Source organism: Manacus vitellinus, unplaced genomic scaffold (genome assembly GCF_001715985.3).
Source record: "Manacus vitellinus isolate BGI_N305 unplaced genomic scaffold, ASM171598v3 scaffold_7_pilon, whole genome shotgun sequence".
In the NCBI taxonomy this organism is placed as follows: Eukaryota; Metazoa; Chordata; class Aves; order Passeriformes; family Pipridae; genus Manacus; species Manacus vitellinus.
Genome location: NW_021940813.1, coordinates 9,887,905 through 9,910,672, shown reverse-complemented (window position 1 = coordinate 9,910,672; position 22,768 = coordinate 9,887,905). Strand labels below are relative to the sequence as shown.

At 39.4% G+C, this 22,768-nt stretch overlaps 1 protein-coding gene across 1 annotated transcript in view; it reads left to right on the top strand.

Moving 5' to 3' along the window:
* Window positions 1-762: 762 nt before the first annotated feature.
* PDK3 (pyruvate dehydrogenase kinase 3) overlaps window positions 763-22,768 on the top strand; it is a 51,536-nt gene continuing 29,530 nt past the window's right edge. Inside the window, 4 exon segments of the mRNA XM_018073230.2 lie at window positions 763-807; window positions 809-826; window positions 828-870; window positions 19,233-19,374. Of these exon segments, the coding sequence (XP_017928719.2) occupies window positions 763-807; window positions 809-826; window positions 828-870; window positions 19,233-19,374 (248 nt within the window).

The following is a 22,768-nucleotide window of genomic DNA, read 5'->3' as shown; positions in this document are numbered from 1 at the left end:
GATCACGACCAACAACTCACTGACCACCCATCCAGGAAACCCACTGACCCAAAGGAAGAGAAAGACTGGGTATGTGGACTAATGAACACGAGAAGCAAGAGAATCGTTAACCCATAGAAGACAGAATGCTAATTAATAAGAGAACTATGTAACTTATAGCAAATGAAGAGTGATTCCTTTGTTTGGCAAACTGTATAAACAGTAAGAAGTTTGGATAGCTGGCGTGGTTGACTTGTAGAATAGCACCCGGGCTTGCACAACTCTGAAATAAACAATCCACGATTCCCCTGAGTGTGTGTAATTGTCGGCTTGTTGCACACCGGGTAACGAATCCGATTGTTGCGGACTGCCCAGGGACATGGTGGAGTCACCGTCCCTGGAGGTGTTTAAGGAACGACCGGACGTGGCACTCAGTGCCATACTAGTGTTTGGCCGTCGTGTTGGACTCGATGACCTCAACGGTCCTTTCCAGCCTGAATGATTCCGTGATTCCGCGATTTTATGGACCGGCTGAGACGCATCACCCCCTCCCACACGACGCCCGCTCCCGCTCCCCTCAGCCGCCCGCCCGGCCCCGCCCCTCCCCTGCGCGCCGACGCGCGCATGCGCGGCGCGGCCGCGGCGCTCGCCCCTCCCGCCGGGCCGGGCCGGGCCGGAGCGCGACGGGCGGCGCCGGAGCGGCCGCGCCCCCGGCAGGAGCCGCTCCCCGGGCAGGAGCCGCCGCCGCCGCCGGGAGCGGAGCCGGGCGGGCCGCGCCGCGCCATGCGGCTGTGCGGGGCGCTGCTGAAGAGCCCCATCCCCAAGCAGAATCGAGTACTACTCGCGCTTTCTCCCCCTCGCCCCTCTCCATCAAGCAGTTCCTCGACTTCGGTGAGCGCCGGGGCCGCGGGGTTGCGGGGGAGGTGCGGGGGGTCACCGCGGCTCTGCCGGCGAGTAGGCCCCGGCTCCTCTGCTACAGCTCCTCCTCCCTGGCTCCTCGATGCCCGGCCCGGCTCCTCGCCCCGCCAGGTGAGCGCGGCCGGGCCCGGCGGGGCGGCCCGCAGCCGGGGGCCCGCGCTGAGTCCGGGCCGTGCGGGGGTCGGTGCAGGGCGAGCAGCCGCTGCGCGTCTCACCCAGGTGCCGGGAGAGGCAGGCGTGGTGCTCCTTCCCTGCGGGATTCCCGGGCACGAGTGCCGTGGGGATGGGGGGTCGTACTAAGGGTTTCTGACCTGACGGTTTTGTGAGCTTACCCTCTCCTTCACTCGCTGGTCTTGAGCGTGGAAATTTTAATCTGGAGATCGACTTACTTAAACCTCGGGCGTGAACTCTGGCAGTACTTGTGTGGGAGACCTGTTTGTGCAAAAATCAGAAGTGCTTCAGGAAACGTTGCTGATGAAAAAATATCATTTTTTTTCAGAATAAATAATAATGACATTATAACAATTATTTCAGAATAAATAGCATCTTTCTTCGTAGAAGCACTGGAACTAAACCCAGGAGTGGCTTGTGCTGCTGTTAAAAAACGTGCTTCCATCTAGATAGCAATAAACCTGTATCTGTTATCAGATGTTGTTTGGCTCCTGCTCTCTGACACAAGAGTTATCGAGATTTTATTATCATATAAATATTGCTGATAGAGTAAATGTAAACGCCAAGTGTAGCACCATGAAGTGTAACAGAGCGTTCTTTCGTTCCACAGTTACACTAAAGGTGCAAAAGGACAAAAATGAGCCAGTGGTGTTCAGCCAAGAAGTGATTAAAAGTGGGAACAGTTGCACAATTATGGCAATGGTATTAGTGAAAGAATGCTGTAAGTACAGAAAGCCAGTGCTGGGCTCGATACAACATCTCAGGTTTTTGTACCATTTAAAAAGAAAACAACAAAAAACCCACATCACACCATGGCTCCATTTAAAGGAGAACCTTGCTTTCTTTCTCTGGTCCCCACTCACCTGAATTTGTTCTCACTTCCCCACCCCTTCCTGTGCTGATGGGCTTCTCCAGCTCTGGCATTTGTGCTTCTTGTACTGTGTCTTTCTGTACTGCTAAGAGCAATAGCCTAAAACTTATCTTTATTTTAGCCCTGACATTAAACAAATCGTGTCACCGTTGCCTATTTGAAAGTTGGGTTTGTAAATTGTTGCCAGGGAAGTACTGATGATTGTGAGGCTTTTCAGTTGTGACTAGAGAGGTATAAAGATTTCAGAATTTTCTTTAATGCCTTGGATGTTGTGACAAAACTTTGCTTTTTGCTAAGGATTTCTACAGGTCTCTGTTGCCCCTGCATTACTGTTTGCCTTTAGACTTCTCTTCTGTGGCAGCCTTTCAGTAATGTTATGTTTGTTCTAACATTGTAATGTCTGTATTACTTTGTGGTTTGAAAAATGTCTCACAATTCTCAGGAAAAAAGTAGTTTTATGTTACAATTTTAAGCCTGGTTTATGTTAGTGGAAATGAACAGAGTGAGAATGGCATGTTACAGCCTGACCAGCCTTATTTTTTGGATGTGCTCCAGTCTGTTGTCACTGGTGTGTCATTGGAATCGTGTGTGCAACCTATATATTTAAGTGTATTCATATTTTAAGACTGATGGGAAGGTATCTAGTCTTTGACATTTAAAACCTCTGAAGGAAAAAAAAATGTCTATGGTTTAGTCTTGGAAGGTCACTAGGAGTTTCTAAAATTAGTAGTTTTATGTTGTATCAACATTGCTAAACCTATCAGCTTGATCTTAATAAGCCTTATGGGCCACTTAACATCTCCACTTACTTCCCATTTAGTGCCTGTATTTACTTGGGAAAACTCAAGTAGGAAGTTTACAGCAGTTTAAGCAGATAGATTAAAAACAATGTAGTTACTTTACTTATGTGATCCTAGGTGTTTATGGCTTTGGGTAGTTTCAAGTTCTGTTGGAGACTTCAGAGGCCCAGAGGAAAAACTGACATCAAAATGTAAGGTGATGGTGCAAGAGTTTTACCACTTGAGGCGTGGAAGGCCTGGAGAACATGCACTGTGTCAGGGAGCTATGTTACTTTAATCTGAATTAGCCAAAAAAGAATTTGCTGGTGGTACAGGACACAAGTATTCAAGAGAGCAAATACACCAAGCATAAGGAGCACGATACTCAAGGTGCAGTTCAGTTGTGTTTACCCCACCTGAATGCGTAATGGGAAGAAGACACTCTGTTTTGTGGTCAGCTTATAGAGGCTACCTAATGTCTCACTTAAAAAGAAATGGTATTTTTAGTTGAGCTACATGAATGTAGTGCTTGTTTTACAAAAACGTGACCGAATTTTCAACAAATACTGAAGAAGAGTAAGCCCAAAGGAAATGTGTGAATAACCCTCTCATGGCAGTCTGATTTTGTCTGATGTACATTTCTTGTATGGGATTTGCACTTACTTGGGATTTGCACTTACTGTGATGTGGATTTATTTGAAGAAAGTTTTTTGACTTAAATTCTGATGCTAATGAAACTACAATGTGTTCTTTATGTCTTTTTTTTATTATAGGTTATATTGGTTTATACTAAGTTGGTGGTGTAAAAATTTATCTCTTTGTAAAAATCTGATGAGCAGGGGAGGAGAAACTTTATATTTCTTGTGAGCTGAAGAGTCTTCAAAGACACTTGGTGGCAATGTATAGTGAGGTACAGCTTGGGCTTTTATTTATTAGTAAATAACCATGTGGGTTGTATGGAACACACCTGTCTGCATAGTGGGACTGTAGAGTCTCTTCCTTTCCAGTGATATAAATTAACTTTCTCAGAGAGCTTAATTCAGCTAATTAAACCTCCATAAAAGCCAGTTTGGCTGTTTGAGGTAACTCACTAGTCCCAGAAACCCGTGAAACAAACCAGAAGGCAACAGTTAAACAGCGACTCTCACTTGGTTTTCGTAGCTGAGCCCTGTCTGTGTCACGTACTTTGTTGAGCTTGCAGCTGTCTTTGTAGCTGCCGCAACTGTGCCAGAGGTTACTGTGTCATGGGCTCGGGACCTCTGTGTCAGAAAGTCTGAGCGCTCAGATTATGCAGCTTTTTTCTGTTTTCGCTGTGTGTACGTTTTCTGTTTGCACACTCCTGAATACTGTTCAGGCAGTTTCTTTTGTTATGAAGTGTATTTCCCAAGATTGTTGTGCAATCTAGTTCCTTTGCAAAGGAATGACCTTCTGTAAGTGTGTTTCAATATAAACAAGTTTTGACCTTGTATAAAATTAGCATGTCACTCCAGGTTTATCCAGGCCTCTATATCTAGTCTGGCAAAAACACAAAACAACCAACTGGATTCAGCTATGTACTTCCAAACTGGGTAGTTCTTCTGGAAGTTATTTTGATAGATTTCCAAGTACAAGCATTTCTTAATGACCCAGACTGATATAATTACTCAAATATCCTTTCTGAAATGAACTTTTGAGTATAGATGTCATCTAATGTTCAGGTACATGGGTCTTTGTACATTTTGGGAGCTAGACTGTTTGAGAAAAGCAATGCCCGTACTGGAGATCCATATTGATCGAGCATCTCAATTTAGATTTGCTTCAGTGTGTAGAGTGGGCCCTAGAGGGTGACAGGTTAATCCAAAATACACAATAATCTTAATCAGCAACCACATGGATACCCAGTGGGTCATGTATGCCTGGGGAAAATATTAACCCATCAGACAGGTTTGCTTGAGAAAAGTAGAGTTTCTTTTCTGTGAGTGTCCTAGCATTTAAAAAAGGCACACGGGGCCCTGAGCTCATGGTGCCTGCACTGCAGCCTGTGATGGTGAGGGCCGGGTGTGAGCCGGCCCCTTAGAGCTGCACTGGTGCCGAGCCCTGCCTGCCTCGGATACCTCAGTGAAGTTACTGACAAATGTTTTGGGAAATGAATGGTTGTACTGCAAAGGTTACATATAATTAAGCACAAATAAAGACATGAGTGAACTATAAATTGTGCAATCCTTTGATCATGCATGAAAGAGTCATTTGAAGTTGTGCTTGTGCTGTGCTGTTGTGAACGTGTGCCAATATACTGTACTCAAGTAATTCTCTCATTGCTGCTGCTCACCTGACCAAGTGCCTGAGACTTTTGTGAGTCTGAGATTTGTTTCATCAGAAACACCTACCATGTGCTTTTGGAGCTTGTTTACTACTAAATCTGTCTGGGCCAGTTGTACTTAGCCTTTTTTTATGTTTCAAAACAAATATTTTGGATGAATTTCGTACTTACAGGGTTAAACTTTGCTTTTTGTTAGCTCTTTGAACATTTGATGTACTAGTGTTCATGTACCACATAGTTACTGATGAATTTGGATAAAAAAGTCACGCCTATGCTGAAAATAGAAGTGAATCATAGTGAACTCTTGTTGTGGAATGTGGCTTAGGAGATCCTGATTTTGTAGGTTATAGTCGAAATATTTGTGGCAACTGCTGCAATTTGTGGCAACTGTGGCATTGAAAAATATCATGAAGGTTGTAATTTGGTAATTTTACTGTACTGTGAACAGCTGAGCATGCAGCAGATAATCAGTGACTGCGTGTGGTTTGGGAACTGTTGTGCCCTGGGGCGTATCTGGAGGAAAAGATGATCAATGGATCCTCCCCATTTTTAAATACAATTTTTGGTATGAAATTGTTTAGTTTATGTAGTAAAAGGGTACCTGTTATAACTTAGCTGTCTCGAGGAAACCTGTAGGCCTTTTCCAAAACTAATATAGAGTAAACCATTTATTGGCATCACTGTGGATTGTTGACAGTTGACAGGTGATCAGGTTTCTGCAGGAGTGTTTACGCTTCCTGTTGCCGTGTTGGCAGAGCCAGCAGCACTGAGCTGAAATGTGCCATTGGAAGGGTAGCTGGCAGATACAATTTGAACAACAAGATGTGACTGTAGGAAAGTAGAGTTCAAAGCCAGCCTTCTGTCTCCAAATATAATTATTAATCTTCTTATGGAAGATGACTGGAAAATTTTTCTACACGAAAAGATATTGGAAGATTTTTATTGTGTGGTTTGTTTTTTTTTAACAGAACATTGCAATTGTCTTAGATACAGTTTCTCCACCAGGGTTGAGGGTAAAAGATACTATTGAAGAATTACCTGCCATTTATTGCTTGCAACTGTGTTTTCTACTTCTGTTTGTGCACTGACCTTAAAACCTTACACTTGATTTAAATGCATCTTAAAAAAAAAATTTTCTCTTAACACATATGTTAACCATTGGTATGGTAACCACTGAACTGGATCACAAAGATGAATGCTAGTCAGACATTACTGTCTTCTGTTTTCATCTGACTGGCTTCAGCTTCCATCTAGCAGTTTCATTACAGCTTTTGTTGGTAAATTGTGATCTTTTGATGCCTGGAATTTTTTCACTATTTTTTCACAATTTGTACATTGTGATGGAGTTTGATTTTTTTTTTTTTTTATATTGTAAAGCTAAATACATTAAATGAACTATTTCAAGCCTTGTGAAAATACCGCGGAATTATCTTTTGTGGCTTTTCCAGAATTTTCAGTGTTGTTCTTCAAATATGCCTGTTACAGCTTTAAATAGAATCCCTTTAGGAGTTTTGCCAAACATTGGAATAGAATCATTTTACTGCTGTTTAGCTTTTACCTTGAAAGGCTACTCGTTGGTCACAGTGGCTGCTGGATTGTCTGGCTGCTTTTGTTCTTCAATTATTTTGGGGTTATCACTTTTCCATATTTGGTCCTTCATTCCCTAGATCTGGGCATGGATAAAGTTTTCATTTCATAACATTAAAAAGGGTTTTCTTTGAATGGGCTGTAGCGCAGCAAGTAAGCTGGAAACCTTTTTGATGCAACTCTTGTTATTTATAACCTGTTCCTATTTACAGCTGCCAGACGCTGGCAGGCAGTGATGTTCCAATACTATATATAATATTGAGGGGTTTTATAAAGCCTAATATTGATTGTTTTGAAGGTCTGGAAGAGTCGTTGTGGTTAGATAACTTTGTTTAGCAGTCACTGTTAACTGTGGTATGATAGAGATTTTTGTGGGGGGGAGTACTATGTAATATTAGAACGGGGTGCAATTCATTTACTGAATTATCTGTATCAGTCACTTTTGCAGGCTGTTTATTCAATAAAGGAACACTTAATTTCTGTGAGTGGTTGAGACTTTGTATGTTCTGAATTAAGTTTTTTAGTATAGTTATGGTACAAGTTCCATAAATTGTTGTTGTTGATGATCAAACTGGATCACCAAGGTAATTTTTTTTTTCCTCATAAAGGTTAAGCATGGAAAACTCTTCCTTCAGTAGGTGGTTTGGCCAGCCAGTCTTGCCTGTAAGCGTAGGCTTGTAGTCTGCAAGTGAGCATCCTCCAGCTGGTGGAATTGCTTGTGCTTTGTTTCCCAAAATAGGAGAAAATTTCTCAGTCTGTGTTCTGTTTGTCTTTGGACTGACCAGAGGAGCTGGTGAAGGGGAGATGATGTTACCCTGGACACCCCACACATCTCTGCATGCTCGTGTTTGGGTTTTTTCCCTGAAGCTGATAAGGCATTGAAGCAGTTCCATGTCTTTGGTGCAAGAAAGAGAACAAGAAGGTATGAAACAGTAAACAATGCCAGTGGTTCTGTTTGCTTCTTTTTAGCAAGTAGCACAAGTAATCCAGAAATTGAGAGAAATTGGGAACTTGGGAAACTTCTTTCTGAAGCGACAAAAAGATAGGATTTGTAGTTCTTGAAGATCTAAGAATGTTTGGGACACCTTTTTCTTCCAGCAACTGGTAGAAATTGTTGAAATGCCTCCTTTAGACTAATAAGAGTGTGCTTGAAAATCTGAAACTTAATTAAATTTTGATGAAAATAAACATGAATTTGATAGCATTCCTTCCCTTCCAGAATGGACAAAATGACAGCTAGTGATTGTAAAGTAGCATAACTTCTACAAGCAAAGAAAATAGGTAGATAAGGTCTCTCCTAAGACATAAGGAGTACAAGGTGATCTGTCAGTTTTGGAAGGAGCAATTCTGATGCAGACAAAAGATAAGAGAGCAGTAGAACAGTGTTAGGAATTCCAGAAATACAGTTGATTAAAAAAAAAATATGAAAGGTGAAAGCAAGGACATCTATCTCGGGTTGCAGTACAAATAACAGCTAAGGTGAAAGGTCATGGGATAAAAAAGCAGATAAAAAGATGTTGAGATAATTTATATTAATTGGGGAGAATGCTCAAGTGTAGCATTTACTTGGTTTAAGTAAGTACATAATGATAAAGACTGTTGAATTCATCTTTGCTTTGGTCTTCAGAAAAAGATGAATTGTATCCAGGAACATAAAGGAAATCACAGTTCTCCCCTGACCCAAATTTTAGATAAGCTGAAATATATCTAGATCCTCTTGGCTTAGTGGGTTCCAGTAGAAGTAAGTCAGTTCTGTGTTTCGTGGGTAGCTTTTTTTCTGCAGATGTGAGTGGCCTGGTGCAGTACAGCTGCTGCTTATGGGCTTCATGGAGATAACGGATGGTGATGGCCCCAGGGTTCTGGAGTGGGAAAATACACTACTTGTCTTTCAGAGAAATGGAAGAGGAGGACAGTAGAGTTAAGTCAGGTTACCTGAAGTAGCTGAAAAAAATGATGGAGCTAATAATGAAGTTATACATAGATAAACACCAAGAGAAAAAGAGGTGGTAAAGAGACAATAAATTGTGTTGGGCTGGCCTAATTTCCAAGTTAATTTGATATTTGCTAGGGCAGTAGCAATAGGTGCTGCACCTGGCTTTTTATGAAGTTTTGGCACAGTCCGATGTGAAATTCTTAATGAAAAAAACCCAAAACCACACACAAAATAACAGAATAACTTCAAGGTAAGATTGCTATATAGTAGATATTAAGTGTTCTGGTTCTTGACCCTTCCAGTTGAGCACCCATCTAGGTGCTTGCTCTTCTCCTCCCATCCCCCATTGGCATGGGGAGAGAATGGAAAGGGTGAAAATGAGAAAACTCATGGCTTGAGAATAAGACAGTTTTAAAGTGAAGAAAAGAGGAAGAGGAAAGAGTGATGCAAAAGCAGTCAGTCACCAGCCCCCACAAGCAGAGTGATGTCTCAGGGTAATGGCTGTCTGGGGAGAGAGAGAGAGACAGCACAGTGTTTTGTGTAGTGAGTGTTCTGTCTCCACTCCCCCAAAAAAATATATCCTTCATAGAATTAGACATAGATAGATTTAGCAATTGTTTCACCTATTTTCATAGTTACTATAGTAGAACAGCTTTTCTTGTTGCCAGTTGTCCTTTGTTTTTTGTAAAAGCCATCTTTTTCCTAAAATTGCTGAAGTATTTTACAGGCTGCTACTTATCCTTTTAAAAATGTGTTCGGTTTTTTTGTGTTTTTCTGGAGTCAGTTAAATATTATTTTTCTTCTTGGATTGAAAGGATAGATTAGAGCACTGAACTGTGATTCTTAGATACAGTTCTCCTTTTTCTGATGCTTTGTATGTTATAAGTGGGTATTTTAGTGGCCCTTTTTTCCTCTAATCCCTTCTATGTAAAGACCTTTCTATGTAAAGTTAAAAAATGACATTTTGCTAAAAAGTAATTTGCATTTTAACTGCTACTTATTTGTTTTAGTCCTTATTTATGTTTTTCTGAAAGATTTTTATAGACTGGATAAATACCTTCAAACTAGCAATGACGTAGAGGAATCCTCTAATCTTTTTTTGTTATGTAGTTTGTTAATCATCAAAAGCATTTGGTAACAAGATGTTTAACAGTCTAATACATTTCACCTCACTGAGACTGAAGGGAAACTGGAGCATGTGGTATTGGTAGTATTTTTATGTAATTGGTTTTAGCTGGGTGAGTCTTTGCTCATAAACATTAATTTTATTTATGCTGTAGATTTGGAATAGCTTTTCCTTTGGCAGGTTGACAGGAACTAAAAGATAAAGCAGGGATTTGTATTTTTCTGGAACAGTTAGTGGGAATTATGGAAGTTTTTCATAAAGGTTAGGAAAGAAGTTGTCAAAGCTGTGAGTTAAAAGAGTGTTAAAAATTTGGAATATCTAGTATAACCTTCAATGTGAAAATAGATTTTTACCTCTTATGGGAGGGAAAGGTGATTATGAGTTCCAAGAAGCAAAACTCAGTCTTTTCTGGTCAGTTTATTGTAACAGAATCTGATCAGAGCAACAAAAGAGGAATAAAGTTTCTTTGGCTTGGTATTTTAAGTGTCATCTACATTTAAAAAAACAGTTTTAATTTTTTTTTGAAGTTTTGAGTCTCAGCAGAACAAAACATGACATTTGTTTTGCCCTGGGTCTCCTGTTTGAAAGCCGTGGAGCCCCTTTGCAGTGAAGGCCAGGGCTGACGTGCAGCTCCTTCTGGCTCGCAGACTGACTGTTCCCTGCTCTGGACTCAGGACTGTCAGTGGGAAGAGGAGTTGATACAGTCTGAAGGGCTTTTTTTTTTTTCTCGGTTAGTTGGTTGTTTTAGAAGCTCCTTGTGCCTGTTTAAGGAGGGAGTCTTTGGTTTCCAGATCAAGAACCTGATCTGGGCCATCTCTGTCTGTCATTTGCTGTGAGGATTGCCTGCAATTCGGTGAGACAAAGCTTTGCTGCTAAAATGATTCATCTGTCTTTCAGCCTACTCCCAAATCACTCAAAGGAAAGACAGCCTAGGGCCTGTGTGTCTAAAAATAATACAGCCTGTGGGTAATCGGTTGAGTGCCTCTGCATTAAACTTTATAGATACTTTGATTACTGTGTTGTGTCTTGACAATTGCATTAAAATACTCAAAAATTTATTTTGTTAGATCTGAGTGATAAGCAGCTAAGCACTGGTTTTAGATTAGGGAAGGTTATTTTAAAAGTTCATGCTTCCATTCGGATTGTTCTGTGTAATAATATGTTGTGCTGGTTTCCAGCTTTGACCAGTGGTTATCTGATAATCTATTCCTCTTGAGAGAGACAGACATATGTCTTCCCTCAAGTCCTTTCTATGACAGGAAGGCTGTGGCTTTAAGAGTTAAAATTAATGATTGGAGTTTGACTAAGACTTTGATAGATCTGCAGTGTATTGTGCATCTGTTAATTCCTTCTGTTTATCTGTTCCAGTAAGTTAAGCTGCTTTCTGGCACAGTCGGTTTCATTTAGAGGACAGGTTACTTGAAACAGTCTTACTGGAGTTCACAAGTTATATATCCTAACTTATTACATTATTATTATTGCATTCTTTATTATTAAATTAGTGTACAGCTAATATAATAATAAATGTAAGGTCTCAGTCCATGTTGAGCTGTCCAGATGTGCTAAGGACAAGTTGCTGACATTTTGTTCTTAACCTGCATTTACATGAAAACATGAACCGACTTTCTCTTGATGTCACTGGTATTCTTTAATATGGGCAGAGTAATTAATAGACATAAGGTATAAACTGGCTCACTCTTACAGAGATCTTGGAGATAAGTATTTTTTTCTGTTACAAATTCAAGAGTGATTGTTCTTACTTTTAAACTTCTTAAGTTCAAAAGTCTAGACCTTGATTATGAGTGGGATTTGGTCTGCTCATTTAGACAACAGAATTTAGGCTAATGCATTTTCATGAGTGAATGGTATACTGAGATTTTCCTTTGGAGTAGAAAATAAGTGTTGAAGTTGCCCTGGCAGTCAAAGAGTGCTCGAATCTGTTGTTATTTGAATCACATAAATATGAAATGGTTTCTTAACTCTACTATTTCTGTACTCCGGCTCTGGATTTATCCATATGCTGTTTCAAATGACTGTTGGAAAGTTTAACTGCAAAGCTAACTAGTATGTGAGCTTGCCAGTTTGGACTGTACTTAGCAATGAAATGACACAGAGTGGAAATGTGGGAATCAATGGTTGTACAGTGTTGACAGCTGGGTTCTCATCTCTGACCATAAATCATGTAGATTGAGAAGACTTGAGCACCTCACAGTGTGCCTTTTCCATAGCCTGCAAAGGCCCAACTAGTCATGGGAACTGGGCTGAAGAAGGGAAAGAAAATGTGGGAAAGTTTACTTGCAGGCTTCAGTTCCTCTGGCTTTACCTGACTTTCTGGCAGCAGTTGTTTAACAGAACTTAATTGTTCAGACTTCATAAAAGTGTTAAGTTTATTATAGTTCAGTAAAATCTAAAACAAATTTTTGTCCTTAATTCTTCAAGTTTCATTTTTTTGAAACTTCGGAGTTTCTTCAGTTTCCTTACTGATGTAGAATCAGTCTCTTTATATGCCGGTCATATGTGCAGAATGAAACCATGCCCTTAAAACAGGGCATTTGCATGAAACAATTGCAAGGGTTTATGGAAGTAGCCTTAGAGAGCTGTGATAGAACTTTGGCTGAAGCTTAGTTCTGAAGTGTCCAAAAACAGGCTTAGTACCTGAGGTTAGTGTGGGACAGATCCTTGAATTTGTCCATCTTCAGGCTCCCTGTGTCAGAACAGCTGTATGGGCTGTGGTTGCTGTTCTGTAGAACAACGTGGTAGGTCCAGTTTTAAAATACACATTTCTTAGATGCAGCCTGTGGTAGAGAGGAAGAGTCAGCAGGAGTCAACATTTCCAGTGATGTGTGTGTGTTCTTTTTCCCTCTGCTTCATCATCTTCATTGGGTTTTACCAACCAACCAACCAAATCCTGTATGCTCTTTATGAGATTGATAATTTTAGTGGTTGGTGAGATAAATACCTACAGAGTATGCTAAAAATGCCATTGTTTCTGTTGGGCAACAGGAATACTTTTGGAGTTGGGATTGTTTTGCAAGATTTTGTTTTGTAGCCACATTTACTGGGACTGTGCAAGCATAGCTTGTTTGTCTTTTAATAAATAGGCCATGCTCCTGAAATGGTGTGTAATCATTGGAATTCAACAGTCTTTCTTAAGTTCTGTTTTCCTTGCTTCAGCAAGTTATTTATTTTAGCCTTTGTTCAATCTGCTCTGATGCATAGATCTTGATGTGTATGCTTTTGAGGATTTCTGCATGTCACTGCTTTACTTGTTTTTGTTTTGTTTGCCTGTACAGGAGCTATAAAGTATCCCAGAAGCTCAAGAGAGTAGGTATGGTCCATCACTGCTGCCTTCCTGTCTGTCTTCCTTTTGCCCTATCTAAAAGCAGTAGTAGTAGTTTCACAATGAAAGGCTTCTGATCTTGTTTTTATGGATTCTAAATGGAGTCTCTTGTCTCTGATGCACAATAGGTGGGACTTTGCTGCTTTTGAGTCTCGAAGTAATACAGTATCTAATGTCTCTGGCATTCCATACATGTTAATGGTGAGAACTAGACCTTGGAGTGCAGTGGAAAGACTAAAAAGAGCACTTAGTTTCTTCTTTTCCTGTCTCCTATGACAGATAAGTGTTAATATTCAGAAACTACTGATGCTTTTATGATGTGACCTTGGCAGCTCAGTAACTGCTGGGGATGTGACAGCCATATTAGGTTTTCGAAGTAGGTGACTTTGATCATCACTTGTGAAGGGCTGTTGCTGTAGTCTGTTCTCAAATGGGTATTCATGACTGTGGGAATCTGGCAGCTGAACTGAGAGCTTTGGAACCAGAGTTCATGGTCTCATACTGAGTTTCTGCGCTCTTCTGCAGCAAAATGGAGGTTTGTGTACAGCCTTCCATATGGAACTAATCCTTTTGTAATCTCAGTCTTGGACAGCACAGTATTGCTCTGGCCACTTGTAGAATTTGCCATAATTGAATCAGGTCGGCTGTATGTGTGTGAATGGCCTCTACACTGTTTGTGTCTCTTGCTGCAGGACCCAGAACAAAAGTTTTCTCTGAGTCCAACTTTCCAAGAGTTACCTAATTTGTTTTTCGTTTCTTAGCACTGTGGGGTAAAAGGTGAAAGAGAAAAACAGAGGAGATGAGTAAATGTTCAGAGAAGAGTTGAACCTCAGAGAGGAGAAAATAGAGCAGTAGGGAAAACTGTCTGAAAGTACAACTGTTTCCTGAGTTCCTTTGGATGGAAGGTCCACCAGTGATAATATTGATATATAATCCCGAAACATTCCGCTTCTTATCTTTTCCCCTCTGATGGCATTACATTTAGAAGACCTAGTGCATTCAAACTTGCTTTTGTGACCTACATTACCTTAAAGGTTCCGAGTTGTGTTTTATTCATATATTTTCTTAATTTTTTTCCCCCTCTGATACCTGTCTAATTGAATAATTGGCATGATTTATGTTTTGGTGGAAAGGTCTAACATCTTTTATATCTAAGAAAATTGATTTAATATTTAATATTAAATATCACCTTGTGTATGAATTTTTTAATGACATTTGAACTTATTATTCTTATTGTATTAAGTTTAGCTACATTTTTCAGCTTAAACATGAGCAAGAGCAGTCAAATCATTCTTCAGATGTATCATGCTTCACTGCATAAGCAAATCCGTCATCATTTAGAGACATTCGCTCTCTCGTAGGTGGTGACTGTTCCAGTGTTTGTACAGGTACTATTCCCACTGTATTATTACAAACCCTGGCTTGTTTCTGTCCTGTGTAAGGCTGTTAGGTGGAAAGTTGTCCATAGAATATTCTTCACTGACCTTAGTTTGATGTAAAGTCCAGGAAATCACTGCTTAGATCCTTGTTTGCCTAATGTATCTTCTCATTTTCACTGAGTTTAAGGCTGTATCTGTTGTCAGTCCATTACATTGACTTGTTCTTAAACAAAAGAGTCTCAAGATTGGCCTCACAGTCTGGTGCTAGTTTTGACCTGACGATTTAGAAATCCCAAGAGTAGGTCATGAATGTGCTTTTCTATATGACTTTTGTATAGGGTGACTGATTAGCCCAGACAGGTAAGATGGTTCAGAAGGTTGAAGACAGTAGAAGGTTTATTAAACAGTCCTTTTTTTACAGTCTTTTTAAAGACCTACTGTGGTGACACTTGACATTTCTTTCAGTTTTTGCACTAAGTATGCGTGCAATAGTAATAATTTGAAGATTACTTTCTTCACAAATATCTTGCTTTCTATTACCATTTTTCTGTCAAAGTAGCTATTATTGTATAACCTAATTTATGCCATCTATGCTGTGGTTTTGCTAACTCTGACTTTCTTCAGAGTTCCTACTTCTTGTTCACTTCTCTCCCTGTGCAAAATTGCACTGCCTTCTTTTTGCAGGTGATTGATAAGATATTAGGTGATCTTTCTTCCTCTTTGGGTCATGAGACAGTTAGGGCCACAAAGAATGTTAGGCAGTGTTCAGTGTAATCTCCATTTTGGAGACTGAATCTTAATGTAATTTTAGTCAGATATTTACCTTCACTAGTAAAAGAGTTGGCTAAAAATAAGAGCAGGTTGCTGTCTTTCACAATGTTTACCATCAAGGCGCTTCTGCAACTTATTCTGACTTGAATATTCTGCAGTTTGAGTCTAATAGTTTGGCTCTTGTTGGACAAGGTTGCTGCTGCCTTCTCTGTAGGGAACAGAGAGGCTTTGAAGAATGTTACTGTATCCTTGATCTATTTATTCTTAGGTCAGTCCAATCAGAATGATTCATTCCTGTGTCCCAGACTGTTTTACTGTTGTCTGGATTTCTGCTTGGTCCATCTACATTCTGGAAGATACTTGGAAATTGATGTAATATACCAGTAAAGTGGGATGTTTTGGGTGTTTTTCTTTTATCCTCAGGTCAAATTCTGGATTTAAGTTGCACATGGCATAGATATGATCTGGGAGTTTTTTAATCAGCTTGGAAGTATAACCTCAGATTTTTACTCTTCTCATTGAATATAATCTAGCCTCTTGACCCTGAACTAAAACCTAATCTCTTAGAAAACATAGTTACTTTATAGTTATTTTCTATAGTGAAGAGTAGCATGGGACTGCTTTGCTCCTGCAGTAGAGCAGATCTGTAACAAAGGGGTCTTATTCTGTTTGGTTTGTTCTTTGTCTTGCCCTAATGTGATGCTCTTCATTGAAGGAAACTTGTTTTCAATGCCTGACTTGAGAATTTGGTCTGCAAAATTTTTCCACTGAAAACCACAAAACTGAATTATTGTTCAATCAAAATCAAGCATTGCTGTTTTACAGACATTGGCAAACACGTGTTGATAGTGTGTGTAAAATTGTGAAACCCATATATCATGTGATGTCTTGCTTTCCTTTCTTCTTGGCTTTCTTGGTAAGAAGTGTTTCACTTTGAGTCTTCAGATATTTTCATTTTCAGTTTTTTGAAAGCATGCTTTTAAAGAGTTTGGAAAGAAATCTAAATACAGCCCTTGATGCCTGGTGCAATGTAGTTTGCACTAGGGTATAAGATGAATTTGATTTCATACCAAGGTGAGCAGGTCATTGTTTTATATATTGTATTATTGAGTAACTTCTTGAGGGCTGCAGCATAAATCAAGGAGAGATAATTCACAAATTTAACTTACACTTTAACCTTGAGAGAGTGACATCAAATTCCCTTGAATTGAAACCGATAGATTTAAACTGGCTTTAGCCTGTGGTGTTTAAGACAAAAGCCTGGTTCTGGCGATGTGTATTGACTCAGCTGGAGTCATAACAAAATCAAGAAAGAATGCTGTATATTTTGAAAAAGGTGGAACTAATAGATCAAAAATAAAGCCAACTTCTAAAAAAAATTTGTCTGACTGTAGGCTAAACCTACTGAAGTCTCATTGCAGCTTATTAGAATGTTATTTCTGGAAATATCTTTAAAACTTAGATGAACTTCATCATACATACAACTATCATATAATTTATCAGGCCTGTGTATGATAAATTATATTAAGAAAATACCTAACTTACAGACTTAGGAGGTTTCTTTACTTAGCAGGATGTCACTCATTTTCGTGGAAGTGGTTGTACAGTTGTTGCTGTGAGGAACAGCAGCTAAGGAGCAGCTGTTAGGACACAGTTTGCTTTTGCTTTGGAAGTTGGAGGATCTCTAATTAGTGCTGATCCTGGTGAGCAGCCATTCTCTCTTCCCAGGCACATGCTGTCTGGCAGGCAGGTAGCTGACCTTATGTTAGTAGCTGAAGCAACCCTGTGGAGGCTCTCAGATAAACTGCCTGCAGCTGAGCAGATGATGCATTGACCACGTGCCCCAAACCAAAAAGATGAACTGAAGTTATGCTAAAGCAAACTTGAAAGTTAGGAAGGGTTTAACCAGAGCTTCCTTTCCTTTCCCTGCACTGAGCATGCAAAGGGACCCCAAAGGGCTCTGTACCTAAAATGTAGCAGTACAACAGGGCAAGGCAACTCCTTAAAAATAGACAGTTTAAATCTGCTGGAGTGAGACAGGTTGAATAGAGATGTGCCCTGGCTTGGGGAAGGAGAGGAAGTGGGTCCCTTCTGCCAGTCCTGCTTTGCAGTAGCAGCTTTTGTTGTCTCCTTGCACAAACCTGGGGACTGTGTCTGTGAAGGGCCCCCACGGCCTTTCACAGACCCTCACCAGCTGAGGGTCCTTTACTGTCTGGGCTGTCTTTCATTGCTTTTGCTTTTTATTGCCTAGAAAATAACAGAACTTGCTCAGTCACTGTTGGGAAGAAGCAGTTGTTGTCTTTGTTCCGAGGGGTTTTCCAGCTCAGAGGGTATAGGGTGAGCTAGTCAGTCTTTCCTGCTGTCCAACCACAGTCTTGAAAGACCCACTGTATACTTATACAGTGACTTGTGGACAGACAAGTGTCTGTCCTCTATTGTAGGTGAATTAGTATCTCACTTACTTGAAGGATTGAACTCTGAAATCATTACTGTGCTTTACAGAAAACAACATAATGTCTTGTTTCCTTTGTCTAATTTTGACAGCATGTGCGTGTCTGTAACTGGAGATGTGAGAAAGAGAGTAAGTAAAATAAGTCCAGATGTTTGCTGGAAAAACTATAATAGAATTGCTGACACTAACAGAATTTAATGATCCACTGATTGAAGATACCTAAATGAGCAAGAAAAAAATGAAACCGTAATCCTTCCTGCATATTCCTCAAGCTTGTGTTAGGGTTTGGGAACTAATCTGTCAATGCATGTTACCTATGATAAGAAAGTGAAAACTGTGATTATAATGGCACTGTCTTAAAAAGTATCACTTTGATTGTGCTGGTTGCATTGTACTTGAGTCTTTCAAATTGCGAATCTCAGTGATTATGTGCCTGGCAGTGCTTTTAACACTTTCTGGTTTGCTTGAACATAATTTATGGCTCTTCCATTCACTCACAAATTGTGCAGGCAGTTGAACTGGTTATCATCACAAAAGGCATTTGCTGTCTTTTTAGATGAAAGCAGAATACTGAGTGTTCATTACAAGTAAAACATGGATTTTTATTTATTTTATTTTTTTTATTTTTATTTACTTGGACTCTTTGGAAATTAGTTATGATGGAGACTTCCCCCACTTGTGAAATGCTGCAAAATACAAAAAACTGTCAAGTCAGGTCTGGTCCCCCAGACCTGAACTACTGGGACAAGTGTCTTAACATCTCTTGCTTTTAAATATTTGTAGTTAAAATTTTATACGTATCTTTAGTAACTAATTTAGCTTAAGATTGCTCTTAGTCATGTCTTTTGGTTTGTTTAGGGTGGCTTCAGAGAATTATCACTATTTTAACTAGATCTCCAAGGAAGTATTGTTACTTTACTGGTTTGGATTTTTATACATATATATATATATTATTTTCAAAATACTGTGCTGGATAAAAATCTGTTTTAAAAGTGAGAGTCAAAGATAATCTCAGCTGCTGCTTTTCCAGATGGGAATGTGGTGATGAGTACTGCACATTCCTTTCAGGTTGCTGGTGAGAATTTTGTAGGCTAGACCTAGGAGGGCTATGACCTTTGCTGCTCCCTCCAGGTGCTGCTCAAATGTTTAAGTACTTAGTAAGTCTGAAGAACTTGTGACAGATGTGAAATGTCATTGAACTGTTGTCATGCTGCTTTGTCTTTTGCTTTCACTCCTTACCCGCAGTTATGTGTGCAGCATTCACTTTTTAAAAGCTCACTTTAGTATAAAAGTTGTACTGATAAAAATTAGTATTTTGGGGTCTTATTTCCAGCTAATATCAAATATTTGATATTTGATGAATTTTATCTCTAGGATGAAAGACTTTTGTTTATAGGCGAAAAGATGGGATGATGTGAATTGAGGAAAAATGTCAGATAAAAATGGTTACCCTCTAGGAAGGTAAAAGTTTAATATGTGTCTTGGGAGTGAGAGGAAGTGAAGGTGGGCACTGAAATTGTTTTAAAACTGTATTTTGTTTCACAAGTTTTTTTAAAATCTTCTAGCACTGGGAAGTCTAAACTTTGATCTGCTGCAACGGGCATCTGTTTTTCCTTCCCTCTAACAGGTCGTGACAATGCATGTGAGAAGACGTCATACATGTTTCTGCGGAAAGAACTCCCTGTGCGACTGGCAAACACCATGAGAGAAGTCAATTTGTTGCCTGATAACTTACTTAACAGGCCTTCAGTTGGGCTAGTGCAGAGTTGGTAAGTTTAAGAAAAGTGCATTGAAAAATGGTTGTAAAACTAACGTTGTGTGTTGCTCTGCTTGCAACAAGATTGAGTTGTTCTGAATCGGTTTTCTGCCTTGAATTGTTGATAGTGTATGTGTCTTGTCAAATGAAGTTTCATTTTCTTCTGTCTAATGTTAAGTAAATACTCTAATATGGATCTTAGGTAAGAATTTGTAAGTTAGTCTTGTAAGTCAATAAAAGCATACTCTTGTCTCTCAGCTAATCGGAATGAATCAATAACTTGAAGAGCAAGGTTTTTAAGCATTCCTTACTGTATTGCAGTCATGACTTGAAATAGCTCCTTCTTTCTCCTTATTCTTTCTTTGTCAAAAATGCTGAGAGAAAATTTAAACCTCCTGTTCTTCTCATTTCTAAATCTTTAAAAACATAACCTGGTAGTCAGTGGAAGTTATGGAATGGGTCAGAAATCTGATGTCATCCAGTCAACAACATTCTCTGTTGTAGTAACTAGTGTAGATCCAAAGTGACTCAAAGTCCTGTCATCTTTTCCACAGTAATTAATTTCTAGCCTGCTTACATGTTCAGTGAGGATTGGAGACTCCTGCCTTGTATGTACTAAGCTCTAAAAAACTGTTGTTCATGGGGCATTTATTGTCTCTTTATCTACAAATACTCGATCCAAAATATCTTTGCAGTATACAACAGACTTCCCTTTGTGAATAGCAGCTTATTCTACTATAGCAGCAGCTAATGTAGCTTGTGTTAAATTCAGTCATAGCCCTTGAGCCAAGAGCTTCCATGCTGGCTCTACATTGACTACTGGGTTGGGTTTCTTATTTATCAGGCTTCAGACTTAGAAAATATAAATTAGGATATGTGGTATTGTGTTTGTCTGTGAAAGGTAATACTATCTGTCTGGATGACCACTTTGGAAATAGAGATTAAGTGCTTCAAATAAGTGTAAATGCTCTGGAGCCACACAATAATAATCACTTTGTGGTTAAGTGGCAGCTTGCAAGGTTTGAAGCCTTTTATCATCTTCCTGATGTCTTTGGCAGTTGTTATGCCAAATAGGAAAGGATGGATAATATGTAGGCCTTCTGGGTTTTTCTAATCTGGATGACTTGTGAAGCTGTCTTTAGTGGAATGTTGACAGATCGGTGAATGAAGAAGAGGAAATAATTTTTCTGTAGTGACTCTACTGCATAATTCTTCTAGTCCAAATATCTGTGCTGTGGCATAAGCTTCTGCCCTGCTAATGCAGACCAAACAACATTTGGATCAATTCTGGCAAAGGAACTGAATGGGTTTTTGGAGTGGATGCCCCCTTCAGAATTTTTGTTTAAGAGATTTGAGGACTCATGCATTGACTTCTACGGCCACAATACATAGTACTGATTAAAAAAGGGAAAAAAAAAAGGAGGAAAAACCCAGTATCAAGTGTTCTATGATAATGTGATTTGCACTATCACAGCTGTAGACCAATAGTTAATTTAATGGGCTAAAATATCTGACCCAGAGATGAAAGTTTGAAATAAAAATGTTTTCTGTAATGATCTTCTAATTTGGATCCACAGTTAACTAACAGTTTTAGTGGAAAGGAGTATCTTCACTGAGATGAATATTTTTGTGATCTGATGTCAGAATTATCAAAAATAGTTGTAGCATCTTTTTTCCTGATGTGGACTTTAAAGATCATAGTTCTTATTTTTCTATTCAGAGGTTTTTAATTGCTTTATTAAACATTTACCTGTAGTTTGTAAGTCCAGGTGATGAACCTTGGTCAAAATTTCCTTTAAGTTTTATTTTGGTCTTTATGGAAGCTAAAGAGTTTTACAAACTTCAGTGTGAGTGACCTTGAGTATTATGCAGCTATGCTGATGGCAGGTTTTGAAATGTATTTATAGATTCTTAACCTAAAGCTTAGACATACTGAGAGAGAGAGATTCCTGAATTTTATGCAGCAGAGTAAGTAAATATAAATTTAGCTGTTCAGCTGTTTTGTGAACTTTTAAAATTAAAAAACCTTGTCTTGATGCACTTCAAAAACACTGCAGGAAAGTTGGGGTTTTTTCAGGTCAGATTTCATGATCCTTTGGTTTTGCTATGCCATAGGTTGAGGAAGCTTGGCAGTTTATTAATATGCAAACAAAAATATGATGTACATTTGCCACAAGTGAGCAAGGACATTTAATGCATTCACTTTAACATGTTTATCTGCTAATTTTCAGCAATTTATGTAGTCACAAGCATATTTATGATTTTTTTCTGCTACCACTTAACACCAGAAATCTTTTTTATGTGCTTTTGGTGAGACTCCAAATAAACTGGAGCTTTAAAATTTGAGTTCCCAGTCTATTCCTTAATGTCAGCATGCCAGAAAATAATACAAGAAAGTCCTAATCTTTAAAGTGGGTTTTATTGGACTTTTAAATTAAATAGGCTCTGTAAATAGATGGAACTTAGTTTCAGTGGAATCAGAAAGCAAGTTAACCCTGCCTACAGTACAGCATGGATCCTTTCCCATCAATCCTCTCTCCATCCAGGCATCAAACATTCTGGATTACATGAATTTCCTTGGCCCTTATGGTTCCCTTGGGAAGCAACCTCATTTTGTCATTTCTGAGAAAATGCTCCCTGCTTCAGGCAATCCCTGTTCCCTCGGTTCTCTAATCCATCCATCTCCATGGCTGTGCTGGAGGCACTTTGCTTCCTGTACCATGCTCCTTGACTGCACTTCCCTGCCTGACAGAATTTACAGCTGATTGCCTGATTGCTCCCAGGAAAGGTGCACTGTTCAGTTTTTTTCTCCTTCCTTTCTGGGTTCCTCAGCCTGATGTGTGCAGCACTGAGGAGAGGCAAGTCCGCTGTCCTTCCTCTGTGCTGGTCACTTATGTTTTCAGGAATGGAGCTGGCATTACCCCGAGAGTGAACTGTGAACAAACCAAAAATAATGGGTTTGTGTTTCAGTCTGTGCAAAGGTAAAACATGAGCTCTGTCCCAGTTTGAGTTTATAACTTTGTTTATGTGTATCTTTTGTGTGGATCCAGACAAAAACACAGTTAATATGTCCTGACTGTGAACTGTGATGATTCCAAATAGCAGGCAGATCAGCAATCAACACCTTGTCAGTTCTTCAAAATTAATGAGCAACTTCCTAGTTCCAAAGAAGTGGGCCTTTTTTAGGCACTCTAGCTAAAGTGCACTGCAGGTAGGACATTGAACACTTGGCACAATTGTGTAATAAAGGATATGGTCACTAATGTGATGTGACCAGGGGAAATAGTTACAATAAAACCTTAGAATGGATAAGGTCAGAGCTTGTAGAATATCTAAAGTAAATGTGAGGTTTGCACAATATGTTACTCAGTCATATGTAAAATTCCCATTTTATTTAGCCCTGGCCA